We start from the raw sequence: 24,436 nt of genomic DNA on the forward strand, positions 1-24,436 counted from the left end.
CACCTTAGAGCAGAATAAGCATCATAAAAATTAACAAAACTGTACTGTTTAGAGTCCTTATACATAGATAACTAGCTTTGAAAATTTGAGAAATTCAAAGAATTAGGAAATTTCTAAAAAGTTGTAAGAAGCTATGCAATGCCACATAATGCATTCAATGAAACAGGTTCACATGGGCAAATGTGGAATAACTGGAATATTCTGGTCTTGTCAAGAAGTTTCAGAATACTTCTAGTTTTAATTGATTGAAGACTTTGATTTTATTATCATTTTCTTTTATAGCCATAAAACCTCATAAGTTACCTTTGAATATATAATTTTTTCCTCTATTTTTCTTTGACGGTCATCTTCTATTTGCTTATTCAACTCTTCAATCCATTTTCTCTGCAGTTCTTGTTTCACAGCACTGAAAGGGTGCTCCAGCAGTACTGTTTCCTAAACAACAGTCATAAAAGCTATCTAAAGTTCAGTTCTCTTTTTCTAATCATTTAATATGTGCAAATCTTGCTAAAGTAACTTATACAGATTTAATCCAGTGAGGCATTTATCTGTAAGAGGAGCAATAACTTCAAATGAATTTGAATTCAAACAAATAATTAAGTAGATATATTCTGATTCTCAGAATCATATTTTAAATATATTAGAGCAGAGAGATATAATAAGATATCTAAGTGTAAGGAAAGGGAATTTTCTAATAAAAAACAGAAAATTCTTTCTCCAAAACAATTAAAAGACTCAAAATTCAGCTGGATGCAGCGGCTCATGACTATAATCCCAGCATGCTGGGAGGCTGACATGGGCAGATCACCTGAGCCCAGGAGTTAGAGACCAGCCTGGCCAACATGGCAAAACCCCATCTCTACTAAAAAAAAAAAAATTAGCCAGGTGTGGGTGCATGCCTGTAATCCCAGCTACTTGGGAGGCTGAGGCACAAATCACTTGAACCTGGGAGGTGGGGGTTGTAGTGAGCCGAAATCATGCCACTGCACTCCAGCATGGGCAAGAGTGAGACCCTGTCTCAAAAAAATTGTTTTTCAAAATTCAAAGTCTCTTTTAGAGGCTGAAAGAGTTATTAACAATTTAAAACAGATGACTATTGTTTTACATTTGGCTTTGAAATACAACAAATATTGCCTTTAGGACAAGAACAAGGAGAATATAGAACGATGTGTGAGAGCAAGAGACTTTCCCTACTGAATCATGTCTCTCTCTAGGAGACCCTCTGTCTTCTAGGTTTCTGCTACTACAGCTCTATCACAGCCTATGATGTTTCAATAAGAAAAACATACTGTGTCCAGAACAAGTCTTTGAATCTTAAGGAAAAAGTAAAAAACAAAAACAGTAGCATAAAAGTTTGCTGCCACTTTAACTGATGAGTTTAGGATACTCTTAAAAATATATATTCTACTCAAATTGTTCTGAAATGCAACAGGCAAATAACAAAACATTTCATTACATGAAATAACTGCAGGACATAATTAAGAAAAATGGTTTGACAGAATCCTACAATGACAATATACCTCACAATGTTACTTTCTTCCCTTGTTTTTACCAGAAAAGATCACAAAGGTCATAATTTACAACTCACTGTTTTGATCAGAAGTAGTATTTCTACAAAAAGTAAAGATCCTTGTATCTCGTCCTCCTACATTCTAAACAGATTAAAAACCATCAAACTTATTTAAGCCTAAAACAATCACTTCAAAAGGAACATTATCTTTAGGTAAAAGAAAGTATACCTCAAGAAATGTTTTAGAGGTCAAAATGGGAAAAGAAAAACAAGCATTGTCCAACCTGTGGGCCAAGACAGCTTTGAATGTGGCCCAACACAAATTTGTAAACTTTCTTAAAATATTATGAAATTGTTTTGCAATTTTTATTTAAGTTCATCAGCTATCACAGTGTTAGTTTATTTTATGTGTGGCCCAAGACCATTTTTCTTCTTCCAGTGTGACTCAGGGAAGCCAAAAGACTGGATACCCCCAAACTGCAAATGGACCCTTTGAACTCCCTAAAGAAAATTTTCAACAAGGTAACTCAGTAGTCTTAGAATGCTGTGTATGAGTCTGATGTAACCAGATCGGATTCCATATTCTAGTGTAGTGGTATTGCAAATTATTCACGGATTAGACAAAAGTTAAAATTACCCTTAAAAATTCCTTAAACACTCAAAATGTTTTATATATATTTATAACCCTAAGACAACTGAACAATCAGATCTCTCAGTTTAGTCTTTAATTTCTTACTCAAAGATATCTTACAAAGCTACCACGACTTACCTGCATTTCATTTCTGTTGTTGACTGGGAAAGCCTTTAAATTATTCTTACATTCTTTTTCACAAGTCTCTCCCAATGTGCATTCAGTTAGAAGAATGAAAAACATGGGGGTGGGAGATGGGGAGAGATGTAGGTAGAACTGCATTCCTTTTGGTTTACTGCGTGCATTTAGTTGAAGGTGAGTAAGGAATATTTGTGTGTAACACAAGACATACTGTAACAAGTGTTGTGTTTTGACCTTCTTCTAGCATTCCCTCTTGCTAAATCCTCCATACAGTTAAAGAAGCCTCTTTTCCCAGGCTGACTTTTTCACTGTATCTCCCTATTACAGTCCTGAGACTTCCCCTACATAAAAACTGATTTCCTAAATATGTTTTGAGCCTACTTTTTTTTTTTTTTTTTTCCAGGCAGGGTCTCACTGTCACCCAGGCTGGAGTGCACAATCATGGCTCACTGCTGCCTCAATGTCCCAGGCTTAAGTAATCCTCCTGCCTCAGATTCTCAAGTAGCTGGGACTACAGATGCACGCCACCACACCCAGCTATTTTTATTTTTCGTAGAGACAGGATTTTACCATGTTGTTGCCCAGGATGGCCTTGAACTCCTGGGCTCAAGAAATCCACCCGCCTTGACCTCCCAAAAAGCAAGTGCATATGGCCTATTCTCACGTGACAGCCTTGTGTGAAAACTCATAGGAAACCCACTACAACCTTCCCCTCAAATAGTTCCTGATGTTAGAGTCCTAATGTAATTATTTTAGTCTTCAAATTATTCTGTTAGGAAATGTTAGTCTCACTCCTGATTCAAATGCTGTACAAATGGCAGCTGGTAAGTCAGAACTGAAAATAAAGGGCTTTTCAGATGGTCCACTATAGATGCCTGTTTCCATTTCATGTAATTCTCCCCTTAAAGCAGTCTATAAAAATGCAGCTTTGGAAAAGAACACTCTGTTGACTTTGCCAAGGGCCAGAAGAGCCCTTCTTGCCGTTCATCATTCCCCAATTAAGATGACAACATCCACCTGCCTACCTTGTCTACTGGCCAGGCAGAAAAGGCATTCATGTGGGTGGTAGGGATGTCAGGACACTGGATTACAAAGACCATTACCTTACAGGAGGAAGGGCAGCAAAACACAGAGCTGAAATCCCTTTTTAAAAAACAAAATTACTTTGAACTTAAAAATTATTTAAAATCCCTCTGGAACCAGAAGGCCCATAAACGATGGCTAAAAATCCGTTTCTCATGTACTTATTTGCCATATATCCTCTTTGGAGCCACATCTATTAAAATTCTGCCAATTAAAAAAATTGGGTTGTCTAATTACTGAATGTTTAGTTTTTAAAAATATATGCTGGATGTAAGTCCTTTTATCAAGGATTAATTTGCAATCATTTTCTCCCTCTATTTTATAAACTTAACTTTAACCTAAGAACAGAACTTTTGATGAGGTCATTCATCAATTCTTTTTTAAAAGATCATCCTTTCAGTGTTGTACTAATGACACTGGTACATTAATTCTTGTGTCTAGCCACCTTTATTAAGTTTACCTATTATTTTTATAAATATGATGATCATTGATTTGTGAATGTTAAACCTAGCTTGCTTGCATTCCTTGAATAGACCCAACTCATCATGATTTATTACTCTTTCTTGTATTTATTTTTCTTTCTTGTATTTCCTGTCAGGTTTTGGTATAAAGAGTTAGTTTTGGGTATCAGGTTTACTACCCTCATAAACAACCTAAAAGGTTTTCACTTCCACCTTAATTGTTGGGAAGAATTCACCAGTAAATACATTTGGTTCTGGAGTTTATTTTGTTGGGTTTTTAGTAATGGGTTCAATTTCATTAAAGTACCATTCTGATTTACTGCTTCTTGTGTCAATTTTAGTAATCTGTGTTTTTCTAATAATTTGCTCATTTTTAAGTCCAAATTAACTTGAAAGTGAAGTTATTCAGAAAATCCCCTTCTCTTTCTAATGTCCATATTCTCTGGTGATGTCTCCTTTTTAATTCATCTCAATTTTATGAGGGGTTTATCAATTTAAATAACTTTTCAAAGAATTAACTTTTGGCTTCGTTAATTCTATTGTACATATTTCTAGTTTTACTAATACCCACTCTGACCTACTTTGGGCTTAAATTTTGCTGTTCTTTCTCTAACCTCTTGAGATGAATACTTTAGGTCACTGATACTTGATTTTCAATCTTTCAAGAGATGCATTTAAGCTGAAAAATTTCCCCCTCAGCACAGGAAACCTACATTTTGATATGTAATATTTTCATTATCACTCAGTTAAAAATATTTTCTAATGTGAATTTCTCTTTCACTCAGAAGTATACTGCCTACTTATCAAACATTTGGGAATTTTCTAGTTACTGTTTGTTACTGATATCTAGCTTAATTCCATTATATGGTTTGATTCAGTGTCCCCACCAAAATTCATGTTGAATTGTAATCCCCAGTGTTGGAGGTAGGGCCTGGTGGGAGGTGACTGGATCATAGGGGTAGTTTCTCATGGTTTAACACCATCCCCCTTGGTGCTGTCATTGTGATGAGTTCTCATGAGATCTTTTTATTTTTTAGGTTGGTGCAAAAGTAAATTGCAGTTTTTGCCATTGAAAGTAATGGGTAAAACTGCAATTACTTTTTAAAAAAAATTTTTATTTCCATAGGTTTTGGGGGAAGAGGTGGTATTTGGTTACATGAGTAAGTTCTTTAGTGGTGATCTGTGAGATTCTGGTGTACGCATCACCCGAGCAGTATACATTGAATCCACTTTGTAGTCTTTTATCCCTCAGTCCCCTCCCGGCCTTTCCCCACAAGCCCTCAAAGTCCACTGTATCATTCTTAAGCCTCTGCATCCTCATAGCTTAGCTCCCACTTATGAGTGAGAACATAAGATATTTGGTTTTCCATTCCTGAGTTACTTCACTTAAAATAATACTCTCCAATTCCATCCAGGTTGCTGCAAATGCTATTCATTCATTCCTTTTTATGGCTGAGTAGTATTCCATCATATATCTATATCTATCTCACAGTTTCTTCATCCACTCACTGACTGATGGGCATGTGGACTGGTTCCATATTTTCCCAATTGCGAATTGTGCTGCTATAAATGTGTGTGCAAGTATCTTTTCCATATAATGACTTCTTTTCCTCTGGAGAGTTAACCAGTAGTGGGATTGCTGAATCAAATGGTAGTTCTACTTTTGGTTCTTTTTTTATTTTTTACTTTTATTTTTTGAGACGGAGTCTCTGTCACCCAGGCTGGAGTACAGTGGCGCAATCTCAGCTAACCGCAACCTCTGCCTCCTGGATTCAAGCAATTCTCCTGCCTCAGACTCCTGAGTAGCTGGGATTACAGGCACCGCCACCACGCCTGGCTAATTTTTGTATTTTTAGGAGACAGGGTTTCACCATATTAGCCAGGCGGGTCTCGAACTCCTGACCTCAGGTGATCCGCCTGCCTCGGCTTCCCAAAGTGCTGGGATTACAGGCATGAGCCACCATGCCCAGTCTAACTTTTAGTTCTTTAAGGAATCTCTACATTGTTTTTCATAGTAAGATCTGGTTGTTTAAAAGTGTGTAGCCCTCCCTGCTACCTCTCTCTTGGTCCTGTTTGTGCTATGTTAGATGCCTGCTTCCATTTTGCCTCCCACCATGACTGAAAGCTCCCTAAGGCCTCCCCAGAAGCAGAAGCCACGATGCTTTCTGTACAGTCAGCAGAACTGTAAGCCTATTAAACCTCTTTATAAATTACCCAGTCTCCAGATATTTCTTTACAGCGATGAGAGGACAAACTAATAAAATCCATGATAACAATCTATGAAATTTGTTCAGACTTTTATAGCCTAGTAAATTATTAATTCTCACTTTTTACTTTGAATATTTCATCTATAGATTCTTTGGGGTTTCTATATACATGACTAATAACTACACTTTCATTTTTTCCTCTCCAATTCTTATGACTTGAAATTTCTTTTCCTTGTTATATTGCCTAGAACCACCAATACAAACAGTAATAATATATTGGCATCTTATCTCTTTTCAGAGACAGGGTCTTACTCTGTGGCCCAGGCATAATCATAGCTTACTGCACCTCTAACTCCTGGGCTCAAGTAATTCCCTCACCTCAGCCTCCAGAATAGCTAGGACTACAGGCACATCCTGCCACGCTCAGCTAATTTTTTGTTTTTTGTGTGTGCTGTGGAGACAGGGTCTCACTATGTTGCCCACGCTGGTCTCAAACTCTTGGCTCAAGGCAGCTACTCTTCTGCTCTGGCCTCCCAAAGTGTTGGGCTTATAGGCATGAGCCACTGTATCTGGCCCACTATTTTATAATTTTATTGTAAGTGTGTCTCTTTTAAGCATCAAGTCTTTGGAGTTTTCATACCTCTGCTTTTTAACAAAGGATTTTTGACTTTTCAGAGTTGATTCTTGTTATCTTGCTATTATTATTTATCTTGATGTTTACTGTACAAACTATGTTGGCAGATACTCTTTATAATTATACTAATGGTTACTTAATTTTCTTTTTTTGAGACAGAGTCTTACTCTGTCCCCAGACTGGAGTGCAGTGGCACGATCTCGGCTCACTGCAACCTTCGCCTCCCAGGTTCAAGCGATTCCCCTGCCTGAGCCTCCTGAGTAGCTGGGATTACAGCCGCACGCCACCACACCCGGCTAATTTTTTTGTATTTTTTAGTAGAGACGAGGTTTCACCATGTTGGCCAGGATGGTCTTGATTTCCTGACCTCGTGATCCGCCCACCTCGGCCTCCCAAAGTGCTGGGATAACAGGCGTGAGCCAACACGCCTGGCGAGTTACTTTAGTTTTCTACATTCTTTAACTTTTATCTGATTTTCACAATCATAATAAACTCTGCCTTTATGGAGCGATCACACAACAGCTAAACACTTTGCACAATATTCTAGCAAAGCAAATGCATAAAGAACTAGAAAGTTCTCCTTGTTTCCTTCCACTATCCTTCACCAGAGTGAGACAATACCAACATTCTGCTTTTCGTGTGTGTGTTTGTGTGTGTATGTATGTGCTAGTCTTTTAAAGTATTTCTTTAAATATAGATATGGTTATAGTATATGCATTATTCTGCAACTTACTCTTTTCATTTCACAACATCTTAAGAGACTTTTGTGTCAGCTACTCATTACTTTTTAACCATAAAATTCTTGTAAACTGTTTTAATTTTTACATTTTTCTGATCCATTTTTCTGATTCAGAAATGGTCTTTAAGAACTTTTCTATTAAAAGAAATATTTGGGAGAAATATTTTATATAATTATTCAGGTCTGAGTATGTCTTTATGTTCTCTTTATGTATGAACATCTTGTCTAGGCATTAAATATTTTAGCCCCACTATCTATTAAACCTTTATAAATATTGCTGTACTATCTACAGAGGAGAAATCTAAGATCACTTTGATTTTTGTTGTCATTTTCTCATATTTAAATGCTTGAAGAAGTATATCCTTATTCTTGATATTTGTAAACTTATTACCATATGCCTTCAAATTGGCCTCTTTTCATTCATTCAGCCTAACTTTCTTCTGGATCTAGAAAATTTTTTTCTATGAAACTTGATATATTATTACTTCTGTTTTCTTCTTTAGGAAAGCCTATGATTCAAGACTGTATTTTTATAAGCTATTTATAATATCTTCGATACCAGATTTTTCATCTCTTTTGAAACTTCTTCCTATATTCTGGGAGTGTTCCCACAGCAATTTCTTCTTTTTCCTCATTGTAATTTAAATTTAATGTTTTACCAAGTATTTTTTCTTTCCTGTGATTGTATGTATTGTTTTCTTCCACTCACCTTATGTTGGGCCTATTCCTGTACAAAGACTTCCTGGACCAATTCAATTCCTTAAGATATGAGTAGATAAAAACTAAGTGAATGTTTTCTTAAAAAACTCTTAACTATGCTATACGAGGGGCTCTTCCTAAACTTGTATGACATGACAGAGGTGTATTTTATACTATCCTTTATGTTTTCTTGCATTTCACAAATATATATAATATTTTTAAAAGTCAGAAAGTTGGCCAGGCACAGCGGCTCAAGCCTGTAATCCCAGCCCTTTGGGAGGCGAAAGCAAATGGACTGACTGAACCCAGGAGTTAGACCAGCTGGAGCAACCCTGTCTCTACAGAATACAAAAAAGTAGTCAGTCATGGTGGGATGTGCCTGTAGTCCCAGCTACTTGTAAGGCTGAGATGGGAGGATTGCTTGAGCCCAGGGAGGTCAAGGCTACAGTTAATTGTGACTGTGCCAGTGCACTCCAGCCTGGGTGACAGAGTGAGATGTTATCTCAAAAACTAATAATAATAATAATAAAGTTGAGAAGTCAAAAAAGGGAAAGATACGTAGAATTAAGTTATGATTATGCATATATGAGTATCTTGAGCATTAAGGTAGATCAAAGTTTATGTATCTACTCATCCAGAAAGCAAAATAGTACCAGAAGGATCCACATCAAACTCTTGCACTGGACAATGATCATCACTAAGATTCTACAAAAACACTTACAGAATAAATTCAGCAAAGTTGCAGTATATAAAATCAACACACAAAAATAAGTTGTGTTTCTATATACTAATCTATATACTAAAAAGAACAATTCTTCAAGGGTATTTAAAAATATTCTGGAGGAGGTTCCAAGATGGCCAAATAGGAACAGCTCCAGTCTGCAGCTCCCAGTGTGAGTCAACGCAGAAGACAGGTGATTTCTGCATTTCCAACTGAGGTAACAGGTTCATTTCACTGGGGCTTGTCAGACACTGGGTGCAGCCCATGGAGCAGGGTGGAGCATCGCCTCACCAGGGAAGCTCAAGGGGTCAGGGAATTCCCTTTCCTAGCAAAGGGAAGCTGTGACAGATGGTACCTGGAAAATCGGGACACTTCCACAGTAATACTGCACTTTTCCAACGGCCTCAGCAAATGGCACACCAGCAGATTATATCCCATGCCTGGTTCAGAGGGTCCCACGCCCACAGAGCCTGGCTCACTGCTAGCACAGCAGTCTGAGATCAAACTGCAAGGTGGCAGCAAGGCTGGGGAGGGGCGTCCACCATTGCTCAGGCTTGAGTAGGTAAACAGAGCGGCCTGGAAGCTCGAACTGGGTGGAGCCCACTGCAGCTCAAGGAGGCCTGCCTGCCTCTGTAGACTCCACCTCTGGGGGCAGGGCATAGCTGAACAAAAGGCAGCAGAAACTTCTGCAGACTTAAATGTCCTTGTCTGACAGCTTTGAAAGGAGTAGTGTTTCTCCCAGCACAGAGTTTGAGATCTGAGAACGGACAGACTGCCTCCTCAAGTGAGTCCCTGACCCCCGAGTAGCCTAACTAGGAGACACCTCCCAGTAGGGGCTGACTGACACCTCATACAGTCACGTGCCCCTTTGAGACAAAGCTTCCAGAAGAAGGATCAGATAGCAAATTGCCGTTCTGCAACATTTGCTGTTCTGCAGCCTCCGCTGGTGATACCCAGGCAAACAGGGTCTGGAGTAGACCTCCAGCAAACTCCAACAGACTTGCAGCTGAGGGTCCTGACTGTTAGAAGGAAAACTAACAAAGAGAAAGGACATCCACACCAAAACCCCATCTGTACATCACCATCATCAAAGACCAAAGGTAGATAAAACCACAAAGATGGGGAGAAACCACAGAAGAAAAGCTGAAAATTCTAAAAATCAGAGCGCCTCTTCTCCTCCAAAGGAACGCAGCTCCTCACCAGCAACAGAACAAAGCTGGACGGAGAATGACTTTGACAAGTTGAGAGAAGAAGGCTTCAGATGATCGGTAATAACAAGCTTCTCCAAGCAAAAGGAGGATGTTCAAACAAAGAAGCTAAAAACCCTGAAAAACGATTAGACGAATGGCTAACTAGAATAAACAGTGTAGAGATGCCCTTAAATGACCTGATAGAGCTGAAAACCATGGCACGAGAACTAAGTGATGCATGCACAAGCTTCAGTAGACGACTTGATCAAGTGGAAGAAAGGGTATCAGTGATTGAAAATCAAATGAATGAAATGAAGTGAGAAGAGAAGTTGAGAGAAAAAGGAGTAAAAAGAAATGAACAAAGCCTCCAAGAAATATGGGACTATGTGAAAAGACCAAATCTATATCTGACTGGTGTACCTGAAAGTGACAGGGAGAATGGAACCAAGTTGGAAAACACTCTTCAGGATATTATCCAGGAGAACTTTCCCAACCTAGCGAGGCAGGCCAACATTCAAATTCAGGAAATACAGAGAACACCACAAAGATACTCCTCGAGAAGACCAACCCCAAGACACATAATTCTCAGATTCACCAAAGTTGAAATGAAGGAAAAAATGTTAAGGGCGCAGAGAGAAAGGTCGGGTTACCCACAAAGGGAAGCCCATCGGACTAACAGCAGATCTCTCAGCAGAAACTCTACAAGCCAGAAGAGAGTGGGGGCCAATAGTCAACATTCTTAAAAAAAGAATTTTCAACTCAGAATTTCATATCCAGCCAAACTAAGTTTTGTAAGTGAAGGATACATAAAATCCTTTACAGACAGACAAATGCTGAGAGATTCTGTTACTACCAGGTCTGCTTAAAAGAGCTCCTGAAGGAATCACTAAACATGGAAAGGAACAACCGGTACCAGCCACTGCAAAAACATACCAAATTGTAAAGACCATTGATGCTAGGAAGAAACTACATCAACTAACGAGCAAAATAACCAGCTAACATCATAATGACAGGATTAAATTCACAGATAACAATATTAACCTTAAATGTAAATGGGCTAAATGCTCCAATTAAAGGACACAGACTGGCAAATTGGATAGAGTCAAGACCCATCAGTTTGCTGTATTCAGGAGACCCATTTCACGAGCAGACACACACATAGGCTCAAAATAAAGGGGTGGCGGAAGATCTACCAAGCAAATGGAAAACAAAAAGAAGCAGGGTTTGCAATCCTAGTCTCTGATAAAAAAGACTTCAAACCAACAAGCTCAAAAGAGACAAAGAAGGCCACTACAACAAGAACAGCTAACTATCCTAAATATATATGCACCCAATACAGGAGCACCCAGATTCATAAAGCAAGTCCTTAGAGACCTACAAAGAGACTCAGACTCCCACACAATAATAATGGGAGACTTTAACACCCCACTGTCAACATTAGGCAGATCAACGAGACAGAAAGTTAACAAGGATATCCAGGAATTGAACTCATCTCTGCACCAAGCAGACCTAACAGACATCTACAGAACTCTCCACCCCAAATCAACAGAATATACATTCTTCTCAGCACTACTTCACACTTATTCCAAAATTGACCACACAGTTGGAAGTAAAGCACTCCTCAGCAAATGTAAAAGAACAGAAATCACAACAAACTGTCTCTCAGACCACAGTGCAATCAAACTAGAACTCAGGATTAAGAAACTCACTCAAAACCACTCAACTGCATGGAAACTGAACAACCTGCTCCTGAATGACTACTGGGTACATAACGAAATGAAGGCAGAAATAAAGATGTTCTTTGAAACCAATAAGAACAAAGACACAACATACCAGAATCTCTAGGCCGCATTTAAAGCAGTGTGTAGAGGGAAATTTACAGCACTTAATGCCCACAAGAGAAAGCAGGAAAGATCTAAAATTGACACCCTAACATCACAATTAAAAGAACTAGAGAAGCAAGAGCAAACACATTCAAAAGCTAGCAGAAGGCAAGAAATAACTAAGATCAAAGCAGCACTGAAGGAGATAGACACACAAAAAACCCTTCAAAATAATCAGTGAAACCAGGAACTGGTTTTTTGAAAAGATCAACAAAACTGATAGACCGCTAGCAAGACTAATAAAGAAGAAAAGAGAGAAGAATCAAATATATACAATAAAAACTGATAAAGGAGATATCACCACCGATCCCACAGAAATACAAACTACCATCAGAGAATACTATAAACACCTCTACGCAAATAAACTAGAAAATCTAGAAGAAATGGATAAATTCCTGGACACATACATCCTCCCAAGACTAAACCTGGAAGAAGCTGAATCCCTGAATAGACCAATAATAGGTTCTGAAATTGAGGCAATAATAGCCTACCAACCAAAAATAGTCCAGGACCAGACGGATTCACAATGGAATTCTACCAGAGGTACAAAGAGGAGCTGGTACCATTCCCTCTGAAACTATTTCAATCAATAGAAAAAGAGGGAATCCTCCCTAATTCATTTTATGAAGCCAACATCATCCTGATACCAAAGCCTGGCAAAGACACAACAAAAAAAGAGAATTTTAGACCAATATCCTTGATGAACATTGATGCAAAAATCCTCAATAAAATACTGGCAAACTGAATCCAGCAGCACATCAAAAAGCTTATCCACCACAATCAAGTTGGCTTCATCCCTGGGATACAAGGCTGTTTCAACATATGCAAATCAGTAAACATAATCCAGCATATAAACAGAACCAAAGACAAAAACCACATGATTATCTCAATAGATGCAGAAAAGGCCTTTGACAAAATTCAACAGCTCTTCATGCTAAAAACTCTCAATAAACTAGGTATTGATGGGACATATCTCAAAATATTAAGAACTATTTATAACCTTACACCATATAGAAAACTTAAAATAGATCAAAGACCTAAACATAAGAGCTAGAACTAGAAAACTCTTAGAAGAAAATACAATCTGATTATCAGACTTGGCAATGATTTCTTTGATAAGACACCAAAAACACAGGCAACAAAAGAAAAGAGATAAAATGGACTTCATCAAAATTAAAGACTATTATCAAGAACGTGAAAAAGTAACTCACAGAATGGGAGAAAATAGTTGTGAATCATATATCTGATAAGGGATTATCATACAAAATATATAACTCCTACAACTCAACAACAACAAAAAAACCCCAAAAAACCTGATTAAAATGGGCAAAGGATCTCAATACGCATTTCTCCAAAGATGTGCAAATAGCCAATAAACATGTGGGAAAATGTTCCATATCAGTAATCATTGGGAAATGCAAATCAAAACCACAATGATACCATTTCACAACCATTGGGATGGATACTGTCAATAAATCAGAAAATAAGTGTTGGTGAGGATGTGGAGAAATTGAAACACAGTGCACTGTTGATGGAAATATACAATGGTATAGCTGCTGTGGAAAGCCGTGTAATCGTTTAACACAAAATTACAAAATTAAAATTGGTAAAAATTTAACATAAAAAATTTAAAAATTACCATATAATCTAGCAATTCCACTTCTGAGTACATACCCAAAAGAACTGAAGCAGGAACTCAGAAAGATTATTTATACACCAATGTTCATAGCAGCATTATTCCCAATAGCCAAAAGGTAGAAACAATCCAGATTTCTACCCATGGATTAATGGATAAAGAAAACATGGTATATACATACAATAGATGTTATTTAGCATTAAAAAGAAATGAAATTCTGACACATACTACAGTATGGGTAAACCTTGAGGACATTACGCTAAGTGAAATAAGCCAGTCAGAGGCTGAGACAGGAGGATCACTTGAACCCAGGAGTTCGAGGCTGGAGTGCAACATGACTGCACCTGTTCAGCCTGGGCAACAAAGTGAGACCCCCAACTCTTTAAATTATAAGTAGAACAAAACTTCATTAGCATTTGTTCTGTTGTCAGTCACTATTCTAAGCACTTTATATGCATTACCTCATGTTTTAACAACCAAAGCTTTGGTGACCGCCTACAACCAAACTTCTTTCCCTCCCAATTATATAAAGAGGCTAACTAGATTATTCAAATAGTATAAATAGTTGTGGCTACAGCTGGGATTTCTGAAAACAACTGCTCTAAGGTATTTGAGAAGAGGGCTTTTTTGTTACACAGCAAATTCCTTTTCCCTCAATAACATCTCTCCAATTTTGTACCACATTCACATACAAATACATAAAAACTGCATTTAAATAGTAAAAAAAATGGGCCAGTAATCATACTCTTTTAACTCTTGGTTGTCCAGTCCTGGATATTGCATGTGTTTCATTTTGTAGTCCACCCATCATAAACCCCCACAACTTTTGTTTCCAAAAAATTTTTAAATAACTTTACTGGGATTTTTTATTATTAAAAAAAAGATACACATGAGGAATAAAAGTAAAATTCTAAGTCCCCCAACTAACTGAATGGATCATCTCTTGGCCAAGGGGACCCAAAAGTGCCTTAAAAACTGAGTTCTTGGCCATGAGTGGATGGGGGAAATCAGACACACCACATTATACCTCCTCCCTCCCTGGCTAACCACTATTTAGCCTAAAGGCCAAACAGAAACCAGCCCTTCAAAAGATGCCAACACTGACACCAACCAACCACCTGATGCTTCTGGCCAAAAGGTTTGTGTCCTCTGCTTTGCTTTTTGATGTCAGAGGGCTGAAAACTCTACCCTTGGATCATGCCAACGCTGCCATTTTTTGTACATGGGACCCATGAAGGGGCATAAAACTCAATTGTGTATGCGTGTTTCTCCTTTCATAAATATTCATGACTCCTCGTATAGCTTATTAAATATGTATATTCAGCCACTTCACTCAGCATAAATTCCTGTTCCCTTCCCCACCACCTTGAAGTTTTTGCCTCCTGGCCCGCCAAAGGCTATGCTTCCCAGCCTGTCAGAATGGCCATGCTGCAGGTTGCAACCACTGATGAGAAATACAGTTCTCCTTACCAAATTCACGAGCCTCATCATTTCATCAGCTAACAAATACTATCATTGAAAAATATATACGAAATATTTTAAAACCTAAAAGTCACCTCAAATGGTTCTTTACTTGCATTAACAATCATGATATGGATTATCCCCAGATAATAAATGACCTAAAAAGCCATGCAAAGTAAGAAATCATAAATTATATACTGACATTTCAACTGAAAATTTGGCAACTGAAATTAACATTTTTAGCATTACAGATTTTTTATCCTGATGTTGAAAATAAAAGCCAACAACTGATCCTCACCAATTTCATGAAAACTTAGTTTTAGCTAGTTTTTAACGGTGTCTGCATACAACTTCTAAACTTTACACACTTAAAATTATCACCCAGAGCTATAGAATTTTCCAAAATGAGTTCTACCAAGACAACCTTATTGCCTTTTCAGTCAAAGTGCTTTTGGGATTGTGGGCAAATGCAATTCAGATTTCATTGCTTTTGTTAATGTAAAATTATCAACAGATAACAAAAGTATTCAATGTAGGCAAGTCAGCTCTACACGAAGCAGAACAGACAGCCATGCAAAAAAATTAACTTGAAGGGGTTCTATAAGAAATTTACCTAATTAGGCCACAGTGCCAAAAGTATCTACCACCAGAATTGTATCTTTAGGAGAACCATCCCTTTAGGTCACTGCATTATTTTCAGAATACATTTGCTAAAATGTAAATGTTCACAAGGAGGAAGGGAAATAAATGTAAAAAAGAAATGAAGGCGAATGAAGCATAATACACTCAAGTAAAAATCAACTGATAACTAAAAATAAGTAGGACTTAAGATTCTCTCCTTCAAGGAAAATAGGTTAGAGGTCAAACACTAAAAGGTTTAAATATCCAAAGTACTGACACTTAGGACTTACCGCTAAAGTCTGACTAGCTCTAAGTAGTGAATGCCCCATCAGCTTGGCCCACCATCACCTGGCTAGGAGACTGTGATAGAATGCTTGAAGAGCTAGCAGAAGTTTAAAAATCAATAGAAAAACAGTGACACTGTTTCTTTACCCAAAATTACCACAGATAAAATTTAAAAATCACAAAAGCACTACACAAGGCACACTTGGCATATGTGTATATTTGATAGCTAAACACTTACACATAGTTAGTGGCAGAGTTTTGTATTCACTTCAAAAATTGCAGACCTCCTTTATAAGACTCTAAAGGAGGTGCTTGGGAGCCTCTACACTCACCTAATGACAACGAGACAACTTAGAGAATGTAAATAGAGACTGGTTGAGGTCATAATTAAATTCAAAATAACACTGTTTTAAAATATCATTATGAGCCAGGCCCAGTGGCTCACACCTACAATCCCAGCTACTCAAGAGGCCAAGGTGGGAGGATCACTTGGGGTCAGAAGTTCGACACTAGCCTGGGCAACACAGTGAGACCCTGTCTCTAAAAAAAATTTTTTTTTAATTAGCTGGGCATGGTGGAGTACACCTGTAGTACCAGCCATTTGGGAGGCAGAGGCAGGAGGATCCCTTCAGTCCAGGAGTTCAAGGCTGCAGGGAACTATGATTTCACCACTGCACTCCTGCCTGAGCAACAGAGCAAGACCCTGTTGCTTTAAAAAAAATAAAAACACACACACACACACACAAACCCAACAATATGACAAGTTTTTTAAAATAGGCTGGGCACGGTGGCTCATGCCTGTAATCCCAGCACTTTGGGAGGTCGGGGCCAGCAGATCACATGAGGCCAGGAGTTCAAGACCATCCTGGGTAATGTGGTGAAATCCCATCTCTACTAAAAATACAAAAAATTAGCTGGTCGTGGTGGTGAGTACCTGTAGTCCCAGCTACTCGGGAGGCTGAGGCAGGAGAATTGCTTAAGCCCGGGAGGGGTAGGTTGCAGCAAGCTGAGATTGTGCCACTGCAATCTAGCTTGGGCAACAAGAGATAAACTCCATCTCAAAAAAAAAAAAAAATTTTTTTTTTAATAAGCTTTAAAAATAAATTCTGTAATATGAACACTGCTTAGCATTTTAAAAATTGCAATTAAGATGTCTTACCCTAGATTGGTCAAGAATTTGAAGTTTTTCCCATATTATTTTATCACTTTCAGATTTTTTCCAAGGATCATTCCATTTTTCAGAAACTTCTTTTTCTTTCTTCTTTAGAGCAACCTGTTCATCTGTAAATAATGTCCTTTTTAAAAACATGTACAAAAACTGTAAAAAAAGAACCATGTAAACAAATCATGACTTTCTTAATGCAGATACCAACACGGATCTAATCAAAACTTTTTTTTAGGAAGGAGATTAACTCACGAAGTACAGAATAATTTTTTAGGGACACAGAATAAGAAAAAATTAATCAGAACCAAAATTAAGTATGGTACAATCACAATTACCAATAAGGAGCAATTTTTTTGGAATAACTTATTTTATATTTTGTCAATTATCATGAGGTTCTAGTTTCCTGTAATGTTCATTCAATTATTATTAAGAGAATTAAAAGCTAGAATTCTGAAGTAGAGAACTATGGGTTAAAATTCAAGTTCAAGAATTTCCTAGCTATGTGACTGTTAGCAAGCTGCTGGTAAGCTTTCTTTTTTTTTTTTTTTTTTTTTTTTGATATAGAGTCATTCTGTCACCAGGCTGGACTGCAATGGCGCAATCTCAGCTCACTGCAATCTCCGCCTCCCCGGGTTCAAGCGATTCCCCTGCCTCAGCCTTCCAAGTAGCTGGGGCTACAGGAGCACATCACCACACCCGGCTAATTTTTTGTATTTTAGTGGAGACCGGGTTTCACCATGTTGGCCAGGATGGTCTCTATCTCCTGACCTTGTGATCCACCTGCCTCAGCCTCCCAACATGCTGGGATTACAGGCGTGAGCCCACCGCACCCGGCCAACTGCTGGTAAACTTTCTAAGCTTTGGTTTCTTCTATAAAATGGGGATAATACTAGTGCCTATCTCAATATAGGGCTTGGCACAAAGTAAATATTCAATAAATGTTAGCTATTATTTCTTAATTGCTGACAAGTAAAAAAACGTAAAACCCTGTGTCTGACAGATATAGTCAAAACTAAACCCCCAATGAACAGTTCTTTAAATACAAAATTCAATGATATATAAATTTAAATTCCAAGAATGTTACTGGAAGCATGACTTAAATAGAGGCGCTTTACTGAGACAAATTAAAAAAAAAAAGTAAACTGAGTTTTAAAATAATTAAAGCATAAGGCCGGGTGTGGTGGCTCACGACTGTAATCCCAGCACTTTGGGAGGCCAAGGCAGGCTGATCGTCTGAGGTCAGGAGTTCGAGACCAGCCTGGCCAACATGGTGAAACCCCATCACTACTAAAAATGCAAAAAGTAAGTTGGGCATGGTGGCGGGCGCCTGTAATCCCAGCTACTCAGGAGGCTGAGGCAGGAGAATCACTTGAACCCAGCAAGAGGAGACTGCAGTCAGTTGAGATGGCGCCATTGCACTCCAGCTTGGGCAACAAGAATGAAACTCCATCTCAAAACAACAACAACAACAAAAAATGATTAAAGCACAAAACATTCCGGTCATTTCCAAGTAGTTCTTTTTCTTTTTTTTGTAGAGATGGGGTCTCGCTCTGTTGCTCCAGCAGGCGGATGTTGAACCCCTGGCCTCAAGCAATCCTCCCACCTCGGCTTTCCAAAGTGCTGGGATTACATGTGAGCCACTCACCTGGTTTTGCTTATCTCTTTTTCTATGTCACCCATCCCAGCCAAGTTAGTGATGGCCTCACAAGACTTACTAGTTTTTCAACTAGAGTGAAGCCCATCTCATGCCTTTGGCATAGCTATTCTTAAGAAATACAACTGCTAGGTCACACATTTTGCAAATTGTGATATGCAAACCCCAAGTTCAGTCAAAGAAGTAATGGATATTTCTTAGTCACTAACGAAATTTCAAGACTATAACAGAAATCTGTAATTTCAAGCAATTCTCCTGCCTCAGCCTCCCAAGTAGCTGGGACTATAGGCGCACACCACCACGTCCAGCTAATTTTTATATTTTTAGTAGAGATGGGATTTCACCACATTGGCCAGGGTGGTCTCGATCTCTTGCCCTCCTGATCCGCCCACCTCGGCCTCCCAAAGTGCTGGGATTACAGGTGTGAATCACTGCGCCTGGCTTCAATACATATTCTTTAACCCAATAAAACTATAATAAAGGTGTGAAAGTTACCTACCTAGCTCTTTCCTCCACTGGGCTTTTTTTGCTTCCAACATACTTCTATCACGCTCCCTTTCCCCCAGAGTACTGAATATATCAGCTGGTTTCCATTCATTCTCTCTAAGGTAAAACACAAAAGATAATAGAAACTGTATCATACATTTCTATACAACTGACTCCATAAATATTAAGTAATAAGCTTTTAAATAGCTCTAAGTATTCAGAGTAACTATTTCACATGCAAGTAAAGGAAAAGTAAAACCATATTCCAAAGATGACCACACAATAGTAACAGACAGGAGTTACATACATGGCAATTTTTTGCTCACACTGCTTAGATGTATCCTGATGTTCATTTAAGACAGATTTACTTTCAGCTGGGACAAATGAAACCATTTCAGTTTTTTTGAATAATCCCATAATATTCTCATCCTTTGGCTGATTAGAGATACTGTTTAAATGTAGACTACGTTGACCTAGGAGGTAAAATACGTTTTAAAATTACCACTAAATTACATCTATTACAATACTTGACATAGTGCTATACAGTTCTTACATGTCTTATACATTACTTAAATTAACTCTCAAAACAATCCTTGAGGTGCCTTTAAGCTTCCCTTCCCGTCAAAAAGGAAAAAAGGAAGCAGGGTGTGGTGGCTCACACCTGTAGTCCCAGAAATTTGGAAGGCAGACGCGGGCAGATTGCTTAAGCTCATGAGTTAAAGATCAGCCTGGGCAACATGACAAAACCCTGTCTCTACAAAAAATACAAAAATTAGATAGATGTGGTGGCACGCGCCTGTAGTCCTAGCTATTTGGGAGGTTGAGGTGGGAGGATGGGTTAAGCCCAAGAGGTGGAGGTTTCAGTGAGCAGACATTGTGCCACTGCACTCCAGCCAGATCCCATCTCAAAAAAAAAAGGAAACTGAAGCCCAGAGGTTAAATGGCTTGCTCATGACCACAGTCCTACAGTTTCTTATATCAAATAAGGAAGAAAACAAGCGAGCAACAACAGAAAACAAATCTCCATTTCCTCTTGCCAACATGCTTTTAAAAATAAAAACTGGCCGGGCGCAGTGGCTCACGCCTGTAATCCCAACACTTTGGAAGCCCGAGGCGGGCGGATCATGAGGTCAGGAGAACTAGACCATCCTGGCTAACAACGTGAAACCCTGGCTCTACTAAAAATACAAAAAATTAGCCGGGTGTGGTGGCGGGTGCCTGTAGTCCCAGCTACTTGGGAGGCTGAGGCAGGAGAATGGCATGCACCCGGGAGGCAGAGCTTGCAGCGAGCCGAGATTGCGCCACTGCACTCCAGCCTGGGCAACACAGCGAGATTCCGTCTCAAAAAATGAATAAATAAAAATTATAACACAAATCACAATCTAAAGGGGAATAAATACAAATATCTTGATAAATACTCATTACCTTGACATTACTTTTCTTATTTAGCTGTGAAATCAGTGGAAAACCTTTTCATGAATTGTCTCTATGTCCCAGCCATGATAGCAAAATCAGATGTTTTACAGAGGGCTCATGGGCTGGCTCAAGAAATGTTCTGATTTCTTTTGAATGTGCTAGTTCTCCCAATGAAGAGAAAGCATACTTAATATGAATGTCTATATGATTAGGCAAATTCTGCTTTTAACTTTGTTGATATGATCTCTCATTATGCCTAATAAGTAGGTTGTTGCTAGAATTTTAGCCCTAAAGACAAAATCCAGCTCCCTCATTTTACCAAGAATAATCTATAACAAGAGAGTAAAGAATTCCATCTTGAGTATCATGGGAATATACAGGAGTTACTGGGTCCCCAAACCATTTGTGGGGCCTCTCCATGTGAACTGTTAATTTGTTATTTATTTCACTATTGCCTAATAAAATTTTAGATATTTCTATTGTCTTCATATTCGCAATTCCTTATCCCAAAGTGGAAATTAGAAGGCTTTTAAAAACATGATGCAATGCCAGGACTTGTGAAAGAGAAAGCTTGTAACACTCTACTGTTCGTTCCAAATCTGTGTTAACTTTGTTTTTTAAAAAAAGTACGGGCGCGGTGGCTCAAGCCTGTAATCCCAGCACTTTGGGAGGCCGAGACGGGCGGATCACGAGGTCAGGAGATCGAGACCATCCTGGCTAACACGGTGAAACCCCGTCTCTACTAAAAATACAAAAAACTAGCCGGGCGAGGTGGCGGGCGCCTGTAGTCCCAGGTACTCGGGAGGCTGAGGCAGGAGAATGGCGTAAACCCGGGAGGCGGAGCTTGCAGTGAGCTGAGATCCGGCCACTGCAGTCCAGCCCGGGATACAGAGCAAGACTCCGTCTCAAAAAAAAAAAAAAAAAAAAAGTACTGCCAATTCTTAGCATGGAATGAGGAACAGGAATATTAAATGCAGCAGCCAGGAAAGCAGTGTTTTTCAGCAACTCAAGTCAAATAGTCATAGTAAAGTTTCCTTAATTTTCACTGGAAATACCATAATGGGTTTTTTTCTTAACAATGTTTCATATAACTATTTTAAATATGAGTAAAGCCTCCTATATTCTAAAATAAATATAATAGTTTTTTGTACTAACATTTTTTCTAAAATCCACAGAAACTGGGTTTCTTAATATTCTGAGCACTAACCTTAAAATATGGCACAACTATAAAAATAATTTTGCACATCAGAGAAAGTCCTCTGAAAGAACAATTATTTTAATAGATTGACAGGTTAAATTAGAATTTAAGAGTCACAGTTACATAAAACCCAATGAATCTGACATTCTAAAACACACATTGAAAAAATCAAAATTCATGAAAACTTTAGAAAAATCTTACTTTTTGCCTCCTTTCCATTCTCAGTCAGGGAAAGAGATCTATTTCCTTGGTTTACAGTCATCAAAATCTGTTGTAGTTGGTCTTGTGTTAGACACACCAAACTGCTCTTCATGTTTTCAGCTGTGATGTGTTTTTTGTGAGGCTTCTGTTTAGCTACTAGAGATGTATTTATGGTGTTTCTAGTCTTCTGTATATTAGGGGTTGCAGGTGAAATCTCTTTCTGGATATGAAGACAGTCTTTATCTACACATTGTTTACATAAATCCTTAATGGATGAAAAAGTCATTCCATTTTTTTCACCTTTTGCCTGTGATGTTTCTGAACCAACTGTCTTCTTTTGCAAAAGCTTTTCACTTCCTATACAAGTATCTTGTGTTGATTTTAGAATGTGCCCAGTTTTTGTTCTTAAAGGACATTTTGCAATCTTGGTCTTATTTCCCATCTGTTAAAACACGAGAAGCTTATTCTTTATAACTGTCCAAGAAAAATCAACAATTATCTTTATTTATATGATCTGTGATAAATCAGTCCTCTAAACTTTTTTCCATTTTGCTATTTAGGTAATATAACCATAAGAAACTAACTCTTAATACTTCCAAATCTTCATCAACAACTAGAAATTATCTTACTTCAGGAACTTTTATTATAGTTGTTATAGGACAACTCCACTATACTCCAGCTTTGAATCTAGTGTCATTAGATTATACCACCTACATTACCTCTTCTTTTTTTTTTTAATTAAAAAAAATTTTTTTAACTACCTTCTTTTGACACAGCATTTCACTCTGTTGCCCAGGCTGGAGTGCAACAGCACCATCTCAGCTCACTGCAACCTCCACCTCCCGGGTTGAAGAATTCTCCCGCCCCAGCCAGCTGAGTAGCTGGGATTACAGGTGCCCACCACCACGCCTGGCTAATTTTGTATTTTTAGTAGAGACGGGATTTCTTAGCCAGGCTGGTCTCAAAATCCTAACCTCAGGTGATCCACCTGCCTTGGCCTCCCAAAGTGCTGGGATTACAGGCGTGAGCCACTATGCCCAGCCATTTTTCATTATTATAAAGACAATGTTCAATGGATTTGTTTAATATCAGCTGACTTCACAATTTATATGGGGCCAGGATCCTAAGACCAGTAAAAATCAGAGAAAAGTAACATTTTTAAATATAAAATGTGGACTGGGTGCAGTGGCTCACACCTGTAATCCCAGCACTTTGGGAGGCCGAGGCGGGTGGACTGCCTGAAGTCAGGAGTTCAAGGCCAGCCTGGCCAACATGGTAAAACACCATCTCTACTAAAAAAAAATATACAAAAAACATAGCTTGGCGTGGTGGTGGGTGCCTGTAATCCCAGCTACTCAAGAGGCTGAGGCAAGAGAATTGCTTGAACCCAGGAGGCGGAGGTTGCAGTGAGCCAAGATCATGCCACTGCACTCCAGCCTGGGCAACAACAGCGAAACTTCATCTCTAAAACAAACAAACAAAAAATATACATATAAAATGTGCTACCTAGCACTAATATTACAAATACCTTTTAGTATGTCACTGATTCTCACATGCAGACATACTCATAAAAATTTTTTTATTGTTTTATAGTTCAACTAATCTTTGAGACTATTTTAAGTGTAAGAGTTTTAGAATCCATTATTTTAATAAATTACTTACGACACTGGACTATGTGTCGTTTCCCATTTCTCTTCCTATAAACCTAAGAAATTAGGCAAGTAACCAAGTTTACTTCATTACCATGGACTGAAGAAAAATGTAGGAGGCTAGGCACAGCAGCTTATACCTATAATCCCAGCACTCTGGGACGATGAGGCAGGAGGATCGCTTGAGCCCAGGAATTTGAGACAAGCCTGGGCAACACAGGAAGACTCCCGTCTATACAAAAAATTTTAAAAAATTAACTGAGCATGGTGGTGTGGGCATGTGCCTGTAGTCCTAGCTACTTGGGAGGCTGAGGCAGGAGGATCCTTTGAGCCCGGGAGGTTGAGGCTGCAGTGAGCCATAATTGTTCCACTGCACTCCAGCCTGGACAGAGAGAGCCTGTCTCAAAAAAGAAAAAAATAATAAAGAAAAATGCACAGATTTTGATAGAATTAGGAAAGCACTTTGACCACATATATGTTAAACTTGATGATAATGAGATAGAGTTCAGCTGTGTTTAAAGAACACACTATGGAGATTACAATAATTCAACCAGTGGGAAATGGGAAAAAAGAGAAAAGAGACTTTTGGCGTTGTAGTAACTCAGGAGCTTACCCCATTAGAAGAAACAAAGAAAAGCACTATGCAGACAGAATTCATGAATAACTTGTAGAAAAGAGAATTCAACATCTAGCTGCCGAACTGTGAAATTTGGGAAACTAAAAACAAAACAAAAAAGGAAGAAAATACTACTGATTTTGGTGTTT

General features: G+C 38.5%; 1 protein-coding gene across 13 annotated transcripts in view; it reads right to left on the reverse strand.

Annotated features, from left to right (window-relative positions):
* CCDC66 (coiled-coil domain containing 66) overlaps positions 1-24,436 on the reverse strand; it is a 56,937-nt gene that overhangs the window by 27,923 nt on the left and 4,578 nt on the right. For 10 of the 13 annotated variants that reach the window (XM_007984666.3, XM_038003778.2, XM_038003779.2 and 7 more), the window contains 5 exons: positions 22,023-22,464; positions 19,515-19,680; positions 19,221-19,324; positions 17,062-17,183; positions 304-435 (listed from right to left, as the gene is read on the reverse strand). In XM_007984666.3, coding sequence (XP_007982857.3) covers positions 304-435; positions 17,062-17,183; positions 19,221-19,324; positions 19,515-19,680; positions 22,023-22,464 — 966 coding nt within the window. The remainder of the gene's footprint in view (positions 1-303; positions 436-17,061; positions 17,184-19,220; positions 19,325-19,514; positions 19,681-22,022; positions 22,465-24,436) is intronic. The other 3 variants (XM_073010021.1, XM_073010023.1, XM_073010020.1) reach the window with 2 other exon arrangements.

The sequence above is a fragment of the Chlorocebus sabaeus genome, chromosome 22 (genome assembly GCF_047675955.1).
Source record: "Chlorocebus sabaeus isolate Y175 chromosome 22, mChlSab1.0.hap1, whole genome shotgun sequence".
Taxonomy (NCBI): Eukaryota; Metazoa; Chordata; class Mammalia; order Primates; family Cercopithecidae; genus Chlorocebus; species Chlorocebus sabaeus.